General features: G+C 44.7%; 1 protein-coding gene across 2 annotated transcripts in view; it reads right to left on the bottom strand.

Moving 5' to 3' along the window:
• Positions 1-16,820, bottom strand: part of LOC128654741 (ankyrin repeat domain-containing protein 50) — a 118,689-nt gene that overhangs the window by 84,677 nt on the left and 17,192 nt on the right. For both annotated transcript variants that reach the window (XM_053708839.1, XM_053708838.1), the window contains exon 2: positions 11,656-12,134. In XM_053708839.1, coding sequence (XP_053564814.1) covers positions 11,656-12,029 — 374 coding nt within the window. In that variant the 5' untranslated portion in view covers positions 12,030-12,134. The remainder of the gene's footprint in view (positions 1-11,655; positions 12,135-16,820) is intronic.

The following is a 16,820-nucleotide window of genomic DNA, read 5'->3' as shown; positions in this document are numbered from 1 at the left end:
CTCTGGGGCTCAGTCCCCTATTATTGATTTTTCCTCTGGTGATGCCCCAGGTGATCTAGGGGTCCCCCAGGTCTCGGCCAATCTGATTGGCCGTGTGGCTGGGGAGCATGCTATAATGGGGCCCCCTAGTGGGTCTCTGTGTGCCCCCAGTGGTTTTAATGCCAACTTACCCACTCAATTAATACCCCCTCAGGCCCCTCAAGGTTTAGCAGGGCCCTCTTTTGCTGCAGCTGCTGCCGGTGACCCCTCATGGCAGCAGCTGCAGGCCTTACCCCCGGAGGCCATCCGGTCTCTTCTGGTGCTGGCCCAGGCAGTCATGGGGACCTCTTCCCCAGCAGCCCTGGCCAGTTCAGGGGATCCAAGATTAGTGGCTGGGGCTGGGCTGGGTCCGGTAGCCTCCGGTCTGCTTGGGCCTGCTCCAGGACTTAGCCCCGCTCCTTCCGGTTGCCGCAAGTGTGCTTCCTCCCTGGATGAGTCATCCAGTGGGGAGGAGCATGGCCGGAGAACAGGAAGAGGCCACAGGAGAAGCAGGAGCCGGTCGCTTCAGAGAGTTCTCCCAGACAAGTCGGGAGGACTCTGCACAGGCGACCGGGCTCCTGAGGGGAGGGGGAGGAGGGGTAGGGGTCAGGGAAGGAAAGCCACCCACAAGACGCCAGGCGGTAGAAGGGATTAGTGAAAAAGGGTGTGTGTACAAGCGCTAAGGTAATCCCCAAGCTGTATCCAAACAGAGATCCTAACCAACCTCCAAAAAATATGCACAAGTAGTAAGAAGTGAATACAGCGCCAACAAGAGGCCAAGGGATAAATATACTCACAGAGAGATAAAAGAAGGTTATTTAATGAACCATGTTAAAAAGCATCAGTAATAAAAGACTATATATAAAAAATGTAAAAAGCACATATAAATAAAATTACAAATACAGGAATATCTTACAGAAGCGGCTCAAAGGGCCAAAGCTGATAATTACAATAAAAACAGAGGTAATAACAGGTGATCAGTGTGAGTGGTACACCAGAATAAGAGTGTATACTAATAAAACAGAATTAGCCTAAGTACAACTATAACAAGTGCATCAAGCAAAAAACTAATAAACAATAATACAAACAATAGTGTTCAAAATTAGTGTTACAAAAATAGTGTTCCAAAAAATAGAAAAATGCACTGCAGTGCAAAAAAAGGGGGGTAGCAAAATAATTGTATAGATACAATCAAATAGTGAGTGAGTGCAAATGGATATAAAAATGCTAGCTACTTAATCCAGTGAGGTTAAGATATAATTAAATAAAATACACAATATGCAATAACATAAAAAATAAAATACACAATATGCAATAACATAAAAAATAAAATATAATCCAAAAAAGTGTTCAAAAAGTTGATCAACAAATGTTAGTGAAGAACAAAAATAAGTCAATCAAAACTAAAAAATGGAAAAAATGGGTGATGAAAAGCAAGGTGAAAGTGAGGAAATTGATTCCTTCCAATGTTAGTTACTTTAACAGATCCAAATTCCTGAGTGTGGTAGCTTAAGTAGCTGATTGGATCCTGGCCTCAAAAAAGGGGCCCAAAAAAGGTCTTGAGAAAGGCCCTTTTTTGAGGGCAGAAACGCGTTGACATATTGGTAAGCATTACTTTAATCTTTACTTCATTCTCATATTGGATACACTATGTTGTGAATTTCTTTTTTTACAGGGACACTTTTTAGGATACCATAGGAGCAGCTGACAGGTGCTAGGATCCAATCAGCTACTTCAGCAACCACACTCAGGAATTTGGATCTGTTAAAGTAACTAATATTGGAAGGAATCAATTTCCTCACTTTCACCTTGCTTTTCATCACCCATTTTTTCCATTTTTTAGTTTTGATTGACTTATTTTTGTTCTTCACTAACATTTGTTGATCAACTTTTTGAACACTTTTTTGGATTATATTTTATTTTTTATGTTATTGCATATTGTGTATTTTATTTAATTATATCTTAACCTCACTGGATTAAGTAGCTAGCATTTTTATATCCATTTGCACTGACTCACTATTTGATTGTATCTATACAATTATTTTGCTACCCCCCTTTTTTTGCACTGCAGTGCATTTTTCTATTTTTTGTAACACTATTTTTGTAACACTAATTTTGAACACTATTGTTTGTATTATTGTTTATTAGTTTTTTGCTTGATGCACTTGTTATAGTTGTACTTAGGCTAATTCTGTTTTATTAGTATACACTCTTATTCTGGTGTACCACTCACACTGATCACCTGTTATTACCTCTGTTTTTATTGTAATTATCAGCTTTGGCCCTTTGAGCCGCTTCTGTAAGATATTCCTGTATTTGTAATTTTATTTATATGTGCTTTTTACATTTTTTATATATAGTCTTTTATTACTGATGCTTTTTAACATGGTTCATTAAATAATCTTCTTTTATCTCTCTGTGAGTATATTTATCCCTTGGCCTCTTGTTGGCGCTGTATTCACTTCTTACTACTGGTAGAAGGTATTAGTAAAGGGAAGTTGCACTGCAGGGGGCCAATCCTGGACTGGGAATGCGCATGGGGATGAATGCGCAGGAGGGCTTGTCTGTTGTGGAAGCATCTGGTGGGAATGGCAGAACTGGAGCTAGGAGGGTTGATGTTATGCATGCTGGGGCACAGGTGCCCGCTGTGGGTGTGTTGCAGGGTCAAGGTGTGGATGAGGAGGTGATCCGCAGGACAGTGGCTTACGCACTGGGTATGTGTGGAGTGGGGAAGCAGGGTAGGATGGCGGGGGTCACCTCAGGGTTCAGTCAGCTGTGCAGAGTTCTCCCCATTCTGTTTTGTTTTCACAGGATGCCACAGCGCAGAATACAGCAAGCGCTATGGCATCCACATCTGGACTTGATACTGCAGCAGCAGGGTCAGCGCCGCCCACCTTGGCGGTTTCAGCTTTCCAGCCGTCATCAGCAGGAGCAGCTCCGCCTTTGGCCCCCAGCGGTGAGTACCTACTACACTCTGCACCACATGTAGAGCAGGGAACTTCTACTAGTGAGTCAGGCTCTGAGAGTGATTTGGGTTTGGTAGGTAAGGGTCAGAAGGAGATGTTCAAGATGATCAAGAAGCTGGTAGCGGCTCAGGTTAAGAGGAAGGCTCCTTCCACGGTGGGTACGGAGGTGGTTCCCTTTACGCGGGATGCTAACATGGCTAGCTCGGGCATAGGGACGTGGTGGTGCCAAGGAAAGTAGCCTCGCGTGGGGACACCTACCCCTGCTTGGTGCACTCCTTGTACGGGCACCTGAGGGCGAAAGTGGTGAAGAAAATTCAAGATGGGCGCTATGTGAACATCTTTGAACTCTCACCAGAGGCGTGTAGAGCGAGGGAGAGGGCGGCGGATGGTACAGGTCCTAAGAAAGTACAGAGGCCTGAGACATACGAGGAGTGGCAGTGCTGCTTTCGTGTGCTAGCAACCTGTTATGTCAACAAGTGGCAGTCACAAGATCATAACCTTTTCAAGTATGAGGATACCCTATGTGATATCCACGCAAGGTTCAAAGATGGCGCATGGCATGAGTACGACATGGCTTTTCGGAGGAAGATGGAGGGGAACCCTCTTTTACATTTTGGGACTCAGGATCTCCACCTGTGGTCCAAATTGGGGCTAGAGGGGGCAGAAAGCGACACACCAGCGTTGCGCCAGGGAGTGAGCCGTCCTCCCTCGCGGACGAAAAAGCGGGGTAGGGAGTGCTGGAAATTCCAGGACAAGCAGTGTGACAGGGGGGCGAGTTGCTCCTTTCGTCACATCTGCAAGTTCTGTAGTGGCCCTCACCCCGGGGTGGACTGTAGTCGGAGAAGAGAGCCTGGCATGGACAAGCCAGTCTCTAGGGGGGCCCTGGTAACAAGGGCCCCAACGCCTCTTAATTCGGCAGCCATGGGTCCATGGCTGGCGAACTACCCTGATGCTGAGGCGGCTCAGCTGCTCAGGGTAGGGTTGGCGGAAGGGTTTAGAATTCCTGTGGGTGGGCACGTAGTGGGTTCCACGGTTCACCGTAACCTCAAATCAGCCTATGAACATCCGGGGGTAGTGCGGGAAAAACTGAGCAAGGAAGTGGCTTTGGGCAGGGTTGGGAACAATTTTTGAGGTACTGCAATTAGGCAAATTAGTGGGTCTGGCGGCATCAAATGGGAACATGTGCGGCCTGCAGAAAGTGGGCTGTTGCTGCTGGTCCCCAGGTCAAAAACAGACCCAGAGGGTAAGGGGGCTTGGCTCCCTCTGTACAGGCACGAATTCCCGGAATGTTGTCCGGTTAGGAGTTTTGAGGATTATTGTGGCGTGAGACCAGAGGGTTCTCTGCAGTTACTTGGGCATGAGGATGGCTCATTGCTGTCGATTTTTCAGTTTAAAAAGGTGCTGGCTAGGGTAGTGACTGCGGCAGGCCTCGACCCCACTAAAATTGCGTCCCATTCTTTCAGGATCATGGCTGCGACGAGCGCTGCTAGCAGTGGCGTTTCAGAGGCAGATATTAGGAGGCTGGGGCGGTGTAAATCTGATAGATTTAAATTGTATATCTGTCCAGTGCAAGACTCATGGCCATAGGGCTATTCCCACACAAACAGGGGGGTTGCAAGGCTCTTGATTGGTGACGTTACAGGGTTTTGTTGACATCATCTGTTTAAGGGAATTAGCTGGTTGGCTGAGCCTCTCATCTGTTATTGCCGGCAAGAATTCACTTCTGACGTGGGTGTGGATTGTGGGGCACTCTTTCGTGCATTGGGCAGCCATCAGGGCGCTGCATATGCCAGACGCCCAGCAATTGGGATTCCCTTCATCCAGGGCTAACATTCGGTGGCTAGGACGCAGGGGTTTAACATGGGACGTATTGCCTGCCCTGCTTCAGGATGCTCATAGGAGGTGGGGGTAACCTCACATTATTGTGTTGCACCTGGGGGGGAATGATATGGGGTCCGTCCCAGTTTTGGATCTCATTAGGAGAATGGATTCAGACATACGTTGGGTGTATGCATGGCTCAAAGATGTGAAGATTGGGTGGTCCAACGTGGTTGCGCGACTGCGTTGGAGGTACATTGTTAGCCAGAGGGCAGCGTACAATGTCAGAAAGAAGCTGAACAGGGAGATGGGGAGAACGGTCATGTCGTTAGGCGGTTTTGCCATAAGGCACGATATTTTGACGGCTGACAATAAGGCTCTCTATCGCCCTGATGGTGTTCATCTTGCTGATGTAGGTTTGGACATTTTCCTTGGGGTTATTAGGAAAGCTCTGCTTTCTGTTATTTAAAAAAAAAAAAAGTTGTTATGTGAGCTGTCAGTTATGTGGCGGCAAGAGGTGGCTGACTCTTGTGGCGGTCGGGCAGGGAGAGAAAAAGAGTGTTGCCCTGTGATGGGGGAGGCAACGCCCACTAGGTGCGACCTAGGGGTTACTCCCCCCTACGAATCATAGGCCAAATAACTCTACTAGCTTACAGCTTTTTCTCTCTGCCAATTAAGCGCGCGCAACCCGTGCCGCGCTGCTAACAACATGTAGGTCCCTGGCCGTCTGTCAGTAGGGGTTAGATTAGCTAGTTCATTGCCGCCACCAAATGTTGAGTAAGAACTTTATACAGTTCTTTGTGTTTATTTAATAAGTTGCCTGAGTTGGCATATTTAAATAGCCTAAGTTAAGAGGTTTATTTTGTATAAATAAACGTGACCGTTACCGGTCTTTAGTCCAAAACCTGTTGTTGTATGTTATTGGTTATTTCTTGCCAGGATACATAAGACGTAATAGGAAGTTTATCCCTTATGGTTCTTGGCTCTAAAGTGGGTCTTGTAAATTCTTTGTTTGTGAACCCTGAAGAAAGCCTTGCCCTCTGCTCAGAAGAGAGTATGGTTCCTGGCTCTAAAGTGAGTTCTTTTTCTATAGTTGAACCTGATCCCAGTACAAGTATCTCAGCAACTGTCCCAAATTTGGATACTCATGTTTCTAACCCTAAACCAAATAGCTGTTCAGCACTCAGTGGAGTGAATCCGTGCTGCTAGGGTCTATACCAAAACCCACCAAACATAGCAAACAATCTAGAATGCAGCAGCACCGTGTATATAAAAGATTTATTCAAGCCACAGAATTACATACAAACGTTTCGGAGGGTATACCAGTCTTCAAGCCTCTTGTCCATGAACAAAGCCTTGACATTGGCACACCTATCCTCAGTTCTTCTGTCCTTGAACCTTGCCCTGGTGTGGGCATTCCTAAACTATGCCCTGGAGTGGGCATTCCTGTACCTGATCCTACTGAGATTATTCCTGAACCTTGCCCGGGAGTGGGCATTCCTGTACCTGACCCTACTGAGGTTATTCCTGAACCTTGCCCTGGCATGGGTATTCCTTCACCTGATCCTACTGAGGATATTCCTGAACCTTGCCCTGGTGTGGGCATTCATATATCTGATCCTAGTGAGGACACTCTTGATTCTGAATCAAGTAAGGACACATTTGATATTGAACCAGAAGATGGCAAGGACTGGCCAAATCTTGCACTCTACACTCCTATATCATACTTTGAAGAAAGCCCTGCTATTGGGTTAGAAGTGGCTATAGCTTTTTCTTTTGAAGTATATCTAATCCTCAGCCAAGAGGTTAATTCTGAGGGTACTCAAATCTCTGACCCAAAGGTGGATAATCTGGTTTACAATCCAGAATGCTGCATCTCTATTTCTGAAGTTGAGGAAAGCCTATTCATATGTCTAGGACTGGGTGCCTTTTCATAGGCTGTGTACATGGTCATCTGTCATGAAATACATTTGCCTATTAACCCTCAGGATGATTCCGTGGTTGGAAGCTCATTGTATGTTACGTTCAAGCATTCTCAAAATGACTACAAGAAAGATGACTTCAAGTTTTGCTCTCATCATTTTCAAGATCTTTTGATACCTGAAATCTATGGCCTTTGCATTGTCATTTTGCTTTTTCAAGAGATCTCCAACCCTTTCTTGATTTCGGATTGGACTCAATACTTCCATGCAGCTACTACCGGCTCTCCATATCATTGTTGTTCTCTCTCCATTTGGATTGTGTTGGGTGCCCGGAGGGCGCCTTTAAGGAGGGGGTTCTGTAACATATGCCTGCCTGATATCACTGTCCCTTTAAGAATGCCTTCCCTGCTACTGACAATCATGCTGGTTTGGGCAGTATCTGCATTCAACTTACCTGCCTAATTAATATTTCATGCACCTGATTCCCTCAGCCTCTTTTTAAACCATCTCAGGCCTAATGTGCATTGCATTAGCTTTAAAGTTTTGTTCCAGAACAACAGAGGTCTGTGATAATCTCCTGCAACGGAAACGTTTTTTCACTGTAAGAGCAATAAAATTGTGGAACTCATTACCAAAGGAAGTAGTGAATGCCAATACCCTAGATACATTTAAAAATTATTTGGATACATTTCTGTCTATAAACAAAATTCATGGATATGATTGCTAGTATTAAATGGGTCACCTTTTAGTGGGATTATTTAAGCTTAACTGGAGCTTTTTGTATATATTTTAGATTTGTATAGGTTGAACTCGATGGACTTCGGTCTTTTTTCTACCTCATCTACTATGTGACTGTTCCTGCATGGATTTTACCAGCAAATTCAAGCTACAGCCTTTCCTTTTAGCTATGCTTAAAATCATCTAATCGCAAGTATCCATATAAATCCGTTTTGTTTCCTTGACACTACTACTTAAACTCTAAACTTTATTCTAAATTACAAGTATGCATTTGGTTATAATCAATCTCTAATTACTACATCAGCATCTTACTCAGAACTTTATAACTATTCTCTGCTACAAGTTGTCATAGCTGAAATATCCTCCTCCAAATATGTTAATATATTCAGAAATCTGCATCTATGTGTTCAGTTAAAAGCTTTCATGTGATTCTCCAATATATGCTCAAACAGTAATTAATGCCTTAAACTTGCAACTTGACTATCAAATGTGCTGCTCTGCTTATTACTGACATACAGCTCTTTATAATATTATGTACTGTGAACCTGCAACAAACCTTAGTTTGCATCTATGAGTCAATCTTTTACCAGTTTACTCTAAAGCCTGAACATCCTACATTGCTATATCTTCCTCTCATGAATCCTGCAGCTACTCCTATTAACTAACTATAAGTCACAGTGAAGACAGAATATATTGTATACATATGTTGCACACTCCATGAATTCTACAATAACTTCTTGCAACTATGAATCACAGAATATCATCTATCCACATCCAGGATACTCTTCCCCGGGTCAGGGGTCGGTGTCTCCAAATCCCTACCACTGCCCCGAGCGTCTGTGTCCTGAGCGCATATACACCGGAACATGACACTGACCCAGAAGAGTCGGAGTCGTCCTTGTCAGCGGATAATCTTTCCGAGATATCCATTGGAGTATAGGACCCCTGGGCCGGATTGCCATATTTTACCTTACGTTTGCGCTTGGCAGAACATGGTAAGACACTTATCACCTTAGAGACTGCCGTTTGCAGTTGATCCGCAATATCTGTTGGCCAGCGGATCTCTCCCGTAGGAGAAATAGACATGCCCTGGGGCGCTGCATGTGTACTCGGAGATGCATGTAGGGAACGCACCTCACAGGACAGGGAGCCCTCAGAGGTGGACGGCTCAGTAGTACTAGACATCCTTTTTTATCTAGATGTCGTGACTTATCAAGGCATGTGGAACATAGTTGAGCAGGCGGATTTACCAGAACAACTTCGCAATAAACACAGGTACTAGACTTAGTTAAAGAGGCAGTACCCTCTAATGCGTCAGAGTCCTCTATAGCTTGCGGCTTTAGTACGGACTAGTTATAATCTAAATAAAAGTGGCCCTTTATAACCTCCAATGGCCGGGGCACTCACCACCTCTTATGACGCGGACCACAGAAACCATTACATCTCCTGCGCTGCCGGTCAAGCAAGGAAGTCGATAGGCCCCACTTGACAGAAGGAATGCCTCACAAGACCACCCCTGCACTAGGGAGAAAACGCGCCAAATCTTCCGCACAAATACTCCCAGAAATGAAACTAGCGTCCACCCATTGCCAGAGCCACATCTCACACATATCGCAGCAATGACACAACAAACAATATTATGCACAAACCCCCCGTTTAATAATCCCTCTACCAGGGATATTAACCCTTGATTCTATAAAGATAAGAGGTATCACACTGTGACCCTGTCTTCTGCGTTATCATTATGTGTATAAAAAAAATTATGTGTATGGACAAACACTAAACGGCACCTTACACCCCTAATAGCTGGGGCACTCACCACCTCCTGAGTACCAGACAACTAACGAACAGACTCTCTCCGTCGTCACTCGGTCAGAGAACAGCATCACTACACAGCACACAGAATTACATAACAAACATGATTAATGTCCCCCCCTGTTCAATAACCCCCCTAGGAGATATTAACCCTTGATTCCATAAGATAAAGGAGTCCCACTGGGACCCTGACTTTCTTCGTTAACATTACATTCACATCGAAATAAAATGAAACAATCTTACCAGAATCTACACCGTGGAACAGGAACATGGCCTCTCAAGTGTGACAGTGTAGTAGCATCGCTCCTGACATGGACTTGAGTGTAGAAAGTAGGCAGGGAAACTCGTCAATGCTGATTGCTTATGGAGCTGTTAATCTGAGTCGGGATGGTTTCGCAGATAGACTCTCTCTGCATCTCTGGACTTTCACCCAAGCTCTCACTGAGAGGCTGACAAGACTACTTAAAAACGCCAGTCCCATTCCGAAGAGTACTTCCCTCCATAAGAGACTACTCCGAATCTTCCGACACTTCTCTGCCAACCTCCTGTGACGAAAGGCAAAGAATGACTGGGAGGTGAGGGACATGGGGCGAGGTATTTAAGCCTTTGGCTGGGGTGTCTTTGCCTCAGCCAAGAGGTTAATTCTGAGGGTACTCAAATCTCTGATCCAAAGGTGGATGATCTGGTTTACAATCCAGAATGCTGCATCTCTATTTTTGAAGTTGAGGAAAGCCTATTCATATGTCTAGGACTGGGTGCCTTTTCATAGGCTGTGTACATGGTCATCTGTCATGAAATACATTTGCCTATTAACCCTCAGGATGATTCCGTGGTTGGAAGCTCATTGTATGTTACGTTCAAGCATTCTCACAATGACTACAAGAAAGATGACTTCAAGTTTTGCTCTCATCATTTTCAAGATCTTTTGATACCTGAAATCTATGGCCTTTGCATTGTCATTTTGCTTTTTCAAGAGATCTCCAACCCTTTCTTGATTTCAGATTGGACTCAATACTTCCATGCAGCTACTACTGGCTCTCCATATCATTGTTGTTCTCTCTCCATTTGGATTGTGTTGGGTGCCCGGAGGGCGCCTTTAAGGAGGGGGTTCTGTAACATATGCCTGCCTGCCTGATATCACTGGCCCTTTAAGAATGCCTTCCCTGCTACTGACAATCATGCTGGTTTGGGCAGTATCTGCATTCAACTTACCTGCCTAATTAATATTTCATGCACCTGATTCCCTCAGCCTCTTTTTAAACCATCTCAGGCCTAATGTGCATTGCATTAGCTTTAAAGTTTTGTTCCAGAACAACAGAGGTCTGTGATAATCTCCTGCAACGGAAACGTTTTTTTCACTGTAAGAGCAATAAAATTGTGGAACTCATTACCAAAGGAGGTAGTGAATGCCAATACCCTAGATACATTTAAAAATTATTTGGATACATTTCTGTCTATAAACAAAATTCATGGATATGATTGCTAGTATTAAATGGGTCACCTTTTAGTGGGATTGTTTAAGCTTTCACTGAGAGGCTGACAAGACTACTTAAAACTCCAGTCCCATTCCGAAGAGTACTTCCCTCCATAAGAGACTACTCCGAATCTTCCGACACTTCTCTGCCAACCTCCTGTGACGAAAGGCAAAGAATGACTGGGAGGTGAGGGATGTGGGGCAAGGTATTTAAGCCTTTGGCTGGGGTGTCTTTGCCTCCTCCTGGTGGCCAGGTTTTTAATTCCCACAATTAATGAATGAAGCCGTAGACTCTCCTCCCCTTTAGATGGACATGTTGACCACTTTAATATAAAGATTTCTTATGTATCATGAATAAAAGTTTGTTTTCAAGAACCTGAGAGTGCCCTCAAGTTACTCACCTGCTCTACATAACTGGATTTGAAGAAAGCACCCAGGCGTTTGTGTGTATATATATACACACACACACACATTTATTTATACTGCCAGCTATTGTTCTTATAGTGCTACAGGTTTCTTATTTTAGGACATCAATTGACAATTTTCAATATATACTTTGATAGTCTCCTTAGTTGTGAATTATTGTCTATACATTGAGTTTACAATATTCATCTCTGACAGCTGTATGTTAATGAGGTGCCTGTGATATTACAACATATAAAAAGGTGCTGGGGTATTTGTCACATCAGCTGGCCTCACTTCTGTATGTATAATCACGCCTGCCTTATGGCCAGTTATTATGTATGGCAGGCAGACTGGCACAGAAGGTTTACAGGTCCTTCTATGTATAAAGGTTATTATAAATTGGTTGTTGGAGACAAAAGATAACTTACCTGTCTGTTCAAGCTGGGAGTCAGCTAAACTAACAACAAATGACAGCAGATTTAGGCACAACAACACTCACCTCTTGAAGGCTTCATCAAGATCGCCCTCAGAAACGGCTGGCTCCTCATCTACTTTGTATCCACAAATCAGGGGGCTCTTGATTAGCTGTTGTGTCAAGCTCTGGATGAACTGGCGAGGGCACAGACTGTTATGGGCATGAGCCTGGCAGAAGTGATGCGCCAATACCCTGGAGCTAAGTCGGGATCTGTGCCCAGCCTCTGACGAGGGCCACAAGATCTCTCTGCATAAGGTGGTCTTTCCTGCCCCAGGGGCACCAGTGATAAGTATGCCATGTGCCTGAGCCCCACCCAGCCCCTCCAGACAGTGCTGCAGCCTCTGAAGTGCCCATTCCCGACAGTAAAAAGGCCGGCCTTGAAACTGGTTTAGGGTCATCTTAGGGTAGATAGCTGCAAGAGCATCAGGGCAGAGGGAAAGTCAACTGAGTGTAACAAGCTCCACTCTCTGTCATTAACATCTACATACTCAAAGGTGACGTTCCTGGTGAGACAAAAGAATAATAAAAATCAGAGAAATAAATGTATCCTTTTGTATCAGTGAAAAACAGTACAAACAGGGTCACAGTCAAAGAAACAGGAACAGACTCCAACATTTGGGGTCACAATCACAGAGATTGGGTCACTATCCCAAAAGCGCAAAGAGAGAAATTCACAAGTACCCTCATGTATTGGAACAATTACAGTCACATGACTGTTGGGGATTGGAAACTACAGGATGGTCATCTTAGCCCTTTACTCCTAATGTTGAGTATGAAATAGAACTGGAAGCATTTTCATCAATTACAAGGATGGAAATAAATAGGGTATAAGAGACAGAGACATTTATTAATGTGAGATACTGGGAGGAGAGGGAGAAAGAAGGAGACTTGGAAAGAAGGCTAGAGGAAGAGAAAAGGAGAGAAAAGACAGAAAGAGAATGAAATGGAGAAAAAAGGAAAGAGAAGATAGAGAAAAGGAGAATATAAAATTACGGAAGAGATAAGGAGTGAGAAGAGATGAGAAAAAGTGAGAAGAGATGAGAAGAAAAGAAGAAGAGAGGGAGAGAAAGAGAGAGTAGAGGAGTGAGAAGAAGAGATGAGGAGTGAGAAGAAGAGATGAGGAGTGAGAAGAAGAGATGAGGAGTGAGAAGAAGAGATGAGAAGGAGTGAGAAGAAGAGAGGGAGAGAAAGAGAGAGTAGAGGAGTGAGAAGAAGAGATGAGGAGTGAGAAGAAGAGAGGGAGAGAAAGAGAGAGTAGAGGAGTGAGAAGAAGAGATGAGGAGTGAGAAGAAGAGAGGGAGAGAAAGAGAGAGAGTAGAGGAGTGAGAAGAAGAGATGAGGAGTGAGAAGAAGAGAGGGAGAGAGAGAGAGAGAGTAGAGGAGTGAGAAGAAGAGATGAGGAGTGAGAAGAAGAGATGAGGAGTGAGAAGAAGAGATGAGGAGTGAAAAGAAGAGAGGGAGAGAAAGAGAGAGTAGAGGAGTGAGAAGAAGAGATGAGGAGTGAGAAGAAGAGATGAGGAGTGAGAAGAAGAGAGGGAGAGAAAGAGAGAGAGTAGAGGAGTGAGAAGAAGAGAGGGAGAGAAAGAGAGAGAGTAGAGGAGTGAGAAGAAGAGATGAGGAGTGAGAAGAAGAGATGAGGAGTGAGAAGAAGAGATGAGGAGTGAGAAGAAGAGATGAGGAGTGAGAAGAAGAGAGGGAGAGAAAGAGAGAGAGTAGAGGAGTGAGAAGAAGAGATGAGGAGTGAAAAGAAGAGAGGGAGAGAAAGAGAGAGAGTAGAGGAGTGAGAAGAAGAGATGAGGAGTGAGAAGAAGAGGGAGAGAAAGAGAGAGAGTAGAGGAGTGAGAAGAAGAGATGAGGAGTGAAAAGAAGAGAGGGAGAGAAAGAGAGAGTAGAGGAGTGAGAAGAAGAGATGAGGAGTGAGAAGAAGAGATGAGGAGTGAGAAGAAGAGGGAGAGAAAGAGAGAGAGTAGAGGAGTGAGAAGAAGAGATGAGGAGTGAGAAGAAGAGAGGGAGAGAAAGAGAGAGAGTAGAGGAGTGAGAAGAAGAGATGAGGAGTGAGAAGAAGAGATGAGGAGTGAGAAGAAGAGATGAGGAGTGAGAAGAAGAGATGAGGAGTGAGAAGAAGAGAGGGAGAGAAAGAGAGAGAGTAGAGGAGTGAGAAGAAGAGATGAGGAGTGAAAAGAAGAGAGGGAGAGAAAGAGAGAGTAGAGGAGTGAGAAGAAGAGATGAGGAGTGAGAAGAAGAGAGGGAGAGAAAGAGAGAGAGTAGAGGAGTGAGAAGAAGAGATGAGGAGTGAGAAGAAGAGATGAGGAGTGAGAAGAAGAGATGAGGAGTGAGAAGAAGAGATGAGGAGTGAGAAGAAGAGATGAGGAGTGAGAAGAAGAGATGAGGAGTGAAAAGAAGAGATGAGGAGTGAAAAGAAGAGAGGGAGAGAAAGAGAGAGTAGAGGAGTGAGAAGAAGAGATGAGGAGTGAGAAGAAGAGATGAGGAGTGAGAAGAAGAGAGGGAGAGAAAGAGAGAGAGTAGAGGAGTGAGAAGAAGAGATGAGGAGTGAGAAGAAGAGATGAGGAGTGAGAAGAAGAGATGAGGAGTGAAAAGAAGAGAGGGAGAGAAAGAGAGAGTAGAGGAGTGAGAAGAAGAGATGAGGAGTGAGAAGAAGAGAGGGAGAGAAAGACAGAGAGTAGAGGAGTGAGAAGAAGAGATGAGGAGTGAGAAGAAGAGATGAGGAGTGAAAAGAAGAGAGGGAGAGAAAGAGAGAGTAGAGGAGTGAGAAGAAGAGATGAGGAGTGAGAAGAAGAGAGGGAGAGAAAGAGAGAGAGTAGAGGAGTGAGAAGAAGAGATGAGGAGTGAGAAGAAGAGATGAGGAGTGAGAAGAAGAGATGAGGAGTGAGAAGAAGAGATGAGGAGTGAGAAGAAGAGATGAGGAGTGAGAAGAAGAGATGAGGAGTGAGAAGAAGAGATGAGGAGTGAAAAGAAGAGAGGGAGAGAAAGAGAGAGTAGAGGAGTGAGAAGAAGAGAGGGAGAGAAAGAGAGAGATGAGGAGTGAGAAGAAGCGATGAGGAGTGAGAAGAAGAGATGAGGAGTGAGAAGAAGAGATGAGGAGTGAGAAGAAGAGATGAGGAGTGAGAAGAAGAGATGAGGAGTGAGAAGAAGAGATGAGGAGTGAGAAGAAGAGATGAGGAGTGAGAAGAAGAGATGAGGAGTGAGAAGAAGAGATGAGGAGTGAAAAGAAGAGAGGGAGAGAAAGAGAGAGAAGAAGAGATGAGGAGTGAGAAGAAGAGATGAGGAGTGAGAAGAAGAGATGAGGAGTGAGAAGAAGAGATGAGGAGTGAGAAGGAGAGAGGGGGAGAAAGAGAGAGTAGAGGAGTGAGAAGAAGAGATGAGGAGTGAGAAGAAGAGATGAGAAGGAGTGAGAAGAAGAGAGGGAGAGAAAGAGAGAGTAGAGGAGTGAGAAGAAGAGATGAGGAGTGAGAAGAAGAGATGAGGAGTGAGAAGAAGAGATGAGGAGTGAGAAGAAGATGAGGAGTGAGAAGAAGAGATGAGGAGTGAGAAGAAGAGATGAGGAGTGCAAAGAAGAGATGAGGAGTGCGAAGAAGAGATGAGGAGTGAGAAGAAGAGATGAGGAGTGAGAAGAAGAGAGGAGTGAAAAGAAGAGAGGGAGATAAAGAGAGAGTAGAGGAGTGAGAAGAAGAGATGAGGAGTGAGAAGAAGAGATGAGGAGTGAGAAGAAGAGAGGGAGAGAAAGAGAGAGTAGAGGAGTGAGAAGAAGAGATGAGGAGTGAGAAGAAGAGATGAGAAGGAGTGAGAAGAAGAGAGGGAGAGAAAGAGAGAGAGAGTAGAGGAGTGAGAAGAAGAGATGAGGAGTGAGAAGAAGAGAGGAGAGAGAAAGAGAGAGAGTAGAGGAGTGAGAAGAAGAGATGAGGAGTGAGAAGAAGAGATGAGGAGTGAGAAGAAGAGATGAGGAGTGAGAAGAAGAGATGAGGAGTGAGAAGAAGAGATGAGGAGTGAGAAGAAGAGATGAGGAGTGAGAAGAAGAGATGAGGAGTGAGAAGAAGAGAGGGAGAGAAAGAGAGAGAGAGTAGAGGAGTGAGAAGAAGAGATGAGGAGTGAGAAGAAGAGAAGAGGAGTGAAAAGAAGAGAAGAGGAGTGAAAAGAAGAGAGGGAGAGAAAGAGAGAGTAGAGGAGTGAGAAGAAGAGATGAGGAGTGAGAAGAAGAGAGGGAGAGAAAAGAGAGAGTAGAGGAGTGAGAAGAAGAGAGGGAGAGAAAGAGAGAGAGTAGAGGAGTGAGAAGAGATGAGGAGTGAGAAGAAGAGATGAGGAGTGAGAAGAAGAGATGAGGAGTGAGAAGAAGAGATGAGGAGTGAGAAGAAGAGAGGGAGAGAAAGAGAGAGATGAGGAGTGAGAAGAAGAGATGAGGAGTGAGAAGAAGAGATGAGGAGTGAGAAGAAGAGATGAGGAGTGAGATGAGGAGTGAGAAGAAGAGATGAGGAGTGAGAAGAAGAGATGAGAAGGAGTGAGAAGAAGAGAGGGAGAGAAAGAGAGAGAGTAGAGGAGTGAGAAGAAGAGATGAGGAGTGAGAAGAAGAGAGGGAGAGAAAGAGAGAGAGTAGAGGAGTGAGAAGAAGAGATGAGGAGTGAGAAGAAGAGAGGGAGAGAAAGAGAGAGAGTAGAGGAGTGAGAAGAAGAGATGAGGAGTGAGAAGAAGAGATGAGGAGTGAGAGAAAGATGAGGATGAAAAGAAGAGAGGGAGAGAAAGAGAGAGTAGAGGAGTGAGAAGAAGAGATGAGGAGTGAGAAGAAGAGATGAGAAGGAGTGAGAAGAAGAGAGGGAGAGAAAGAAAGAGAGTAGAGGAGTGAGAAGAAGAGATGAGGAGTGAGAAGAAGAGAGGGAGAGAAAGAGAGAGAGTAGAGGAGTGAGAAGAAGAGATGAGGAGTGAGAAGAAGAGATGAGGAGTGAAAAGAAGAGAGGGAGAGAAAGAGAGAGTAGAGGAGTGAGAAGAAGAGATGAGGAGTGAGAAGAAGAGAGGGAGAGAAAGAGAGAGTAGAGGAGTGAAAAGAAGAGAGGGAGAGAAAGAGAGAGTAGAGGAGTGAGAAGAAGAGATGAGGAGTGAGAAGAAGAGATGAGGAGTGAGAAGAAGAGATGAGAGTGAGAAGAAGAGAGAGAGAGAGAGAGAGTAGAGGAGTGAGAAGA

The sequence above is a fragment of the Bombina bombina genome, chromosome 3 (genome assembly GCF_027579735.1).
Source record: "Bombina bombina isolate aBomBom1 chromosome 3, aBomBom1.pri, whole genome shotgun sequence".
NCBI lineage: Eukaryota > Metazoa > Chordata > Amphibia > Anura > Bombinatoridae > Bombina > Bombina bombina.
The sequence above is the reverse complement of the archived record's forward strand: the minus strand, read 5'-3'. Positions and strand labels throughout refer to the sequence as shown.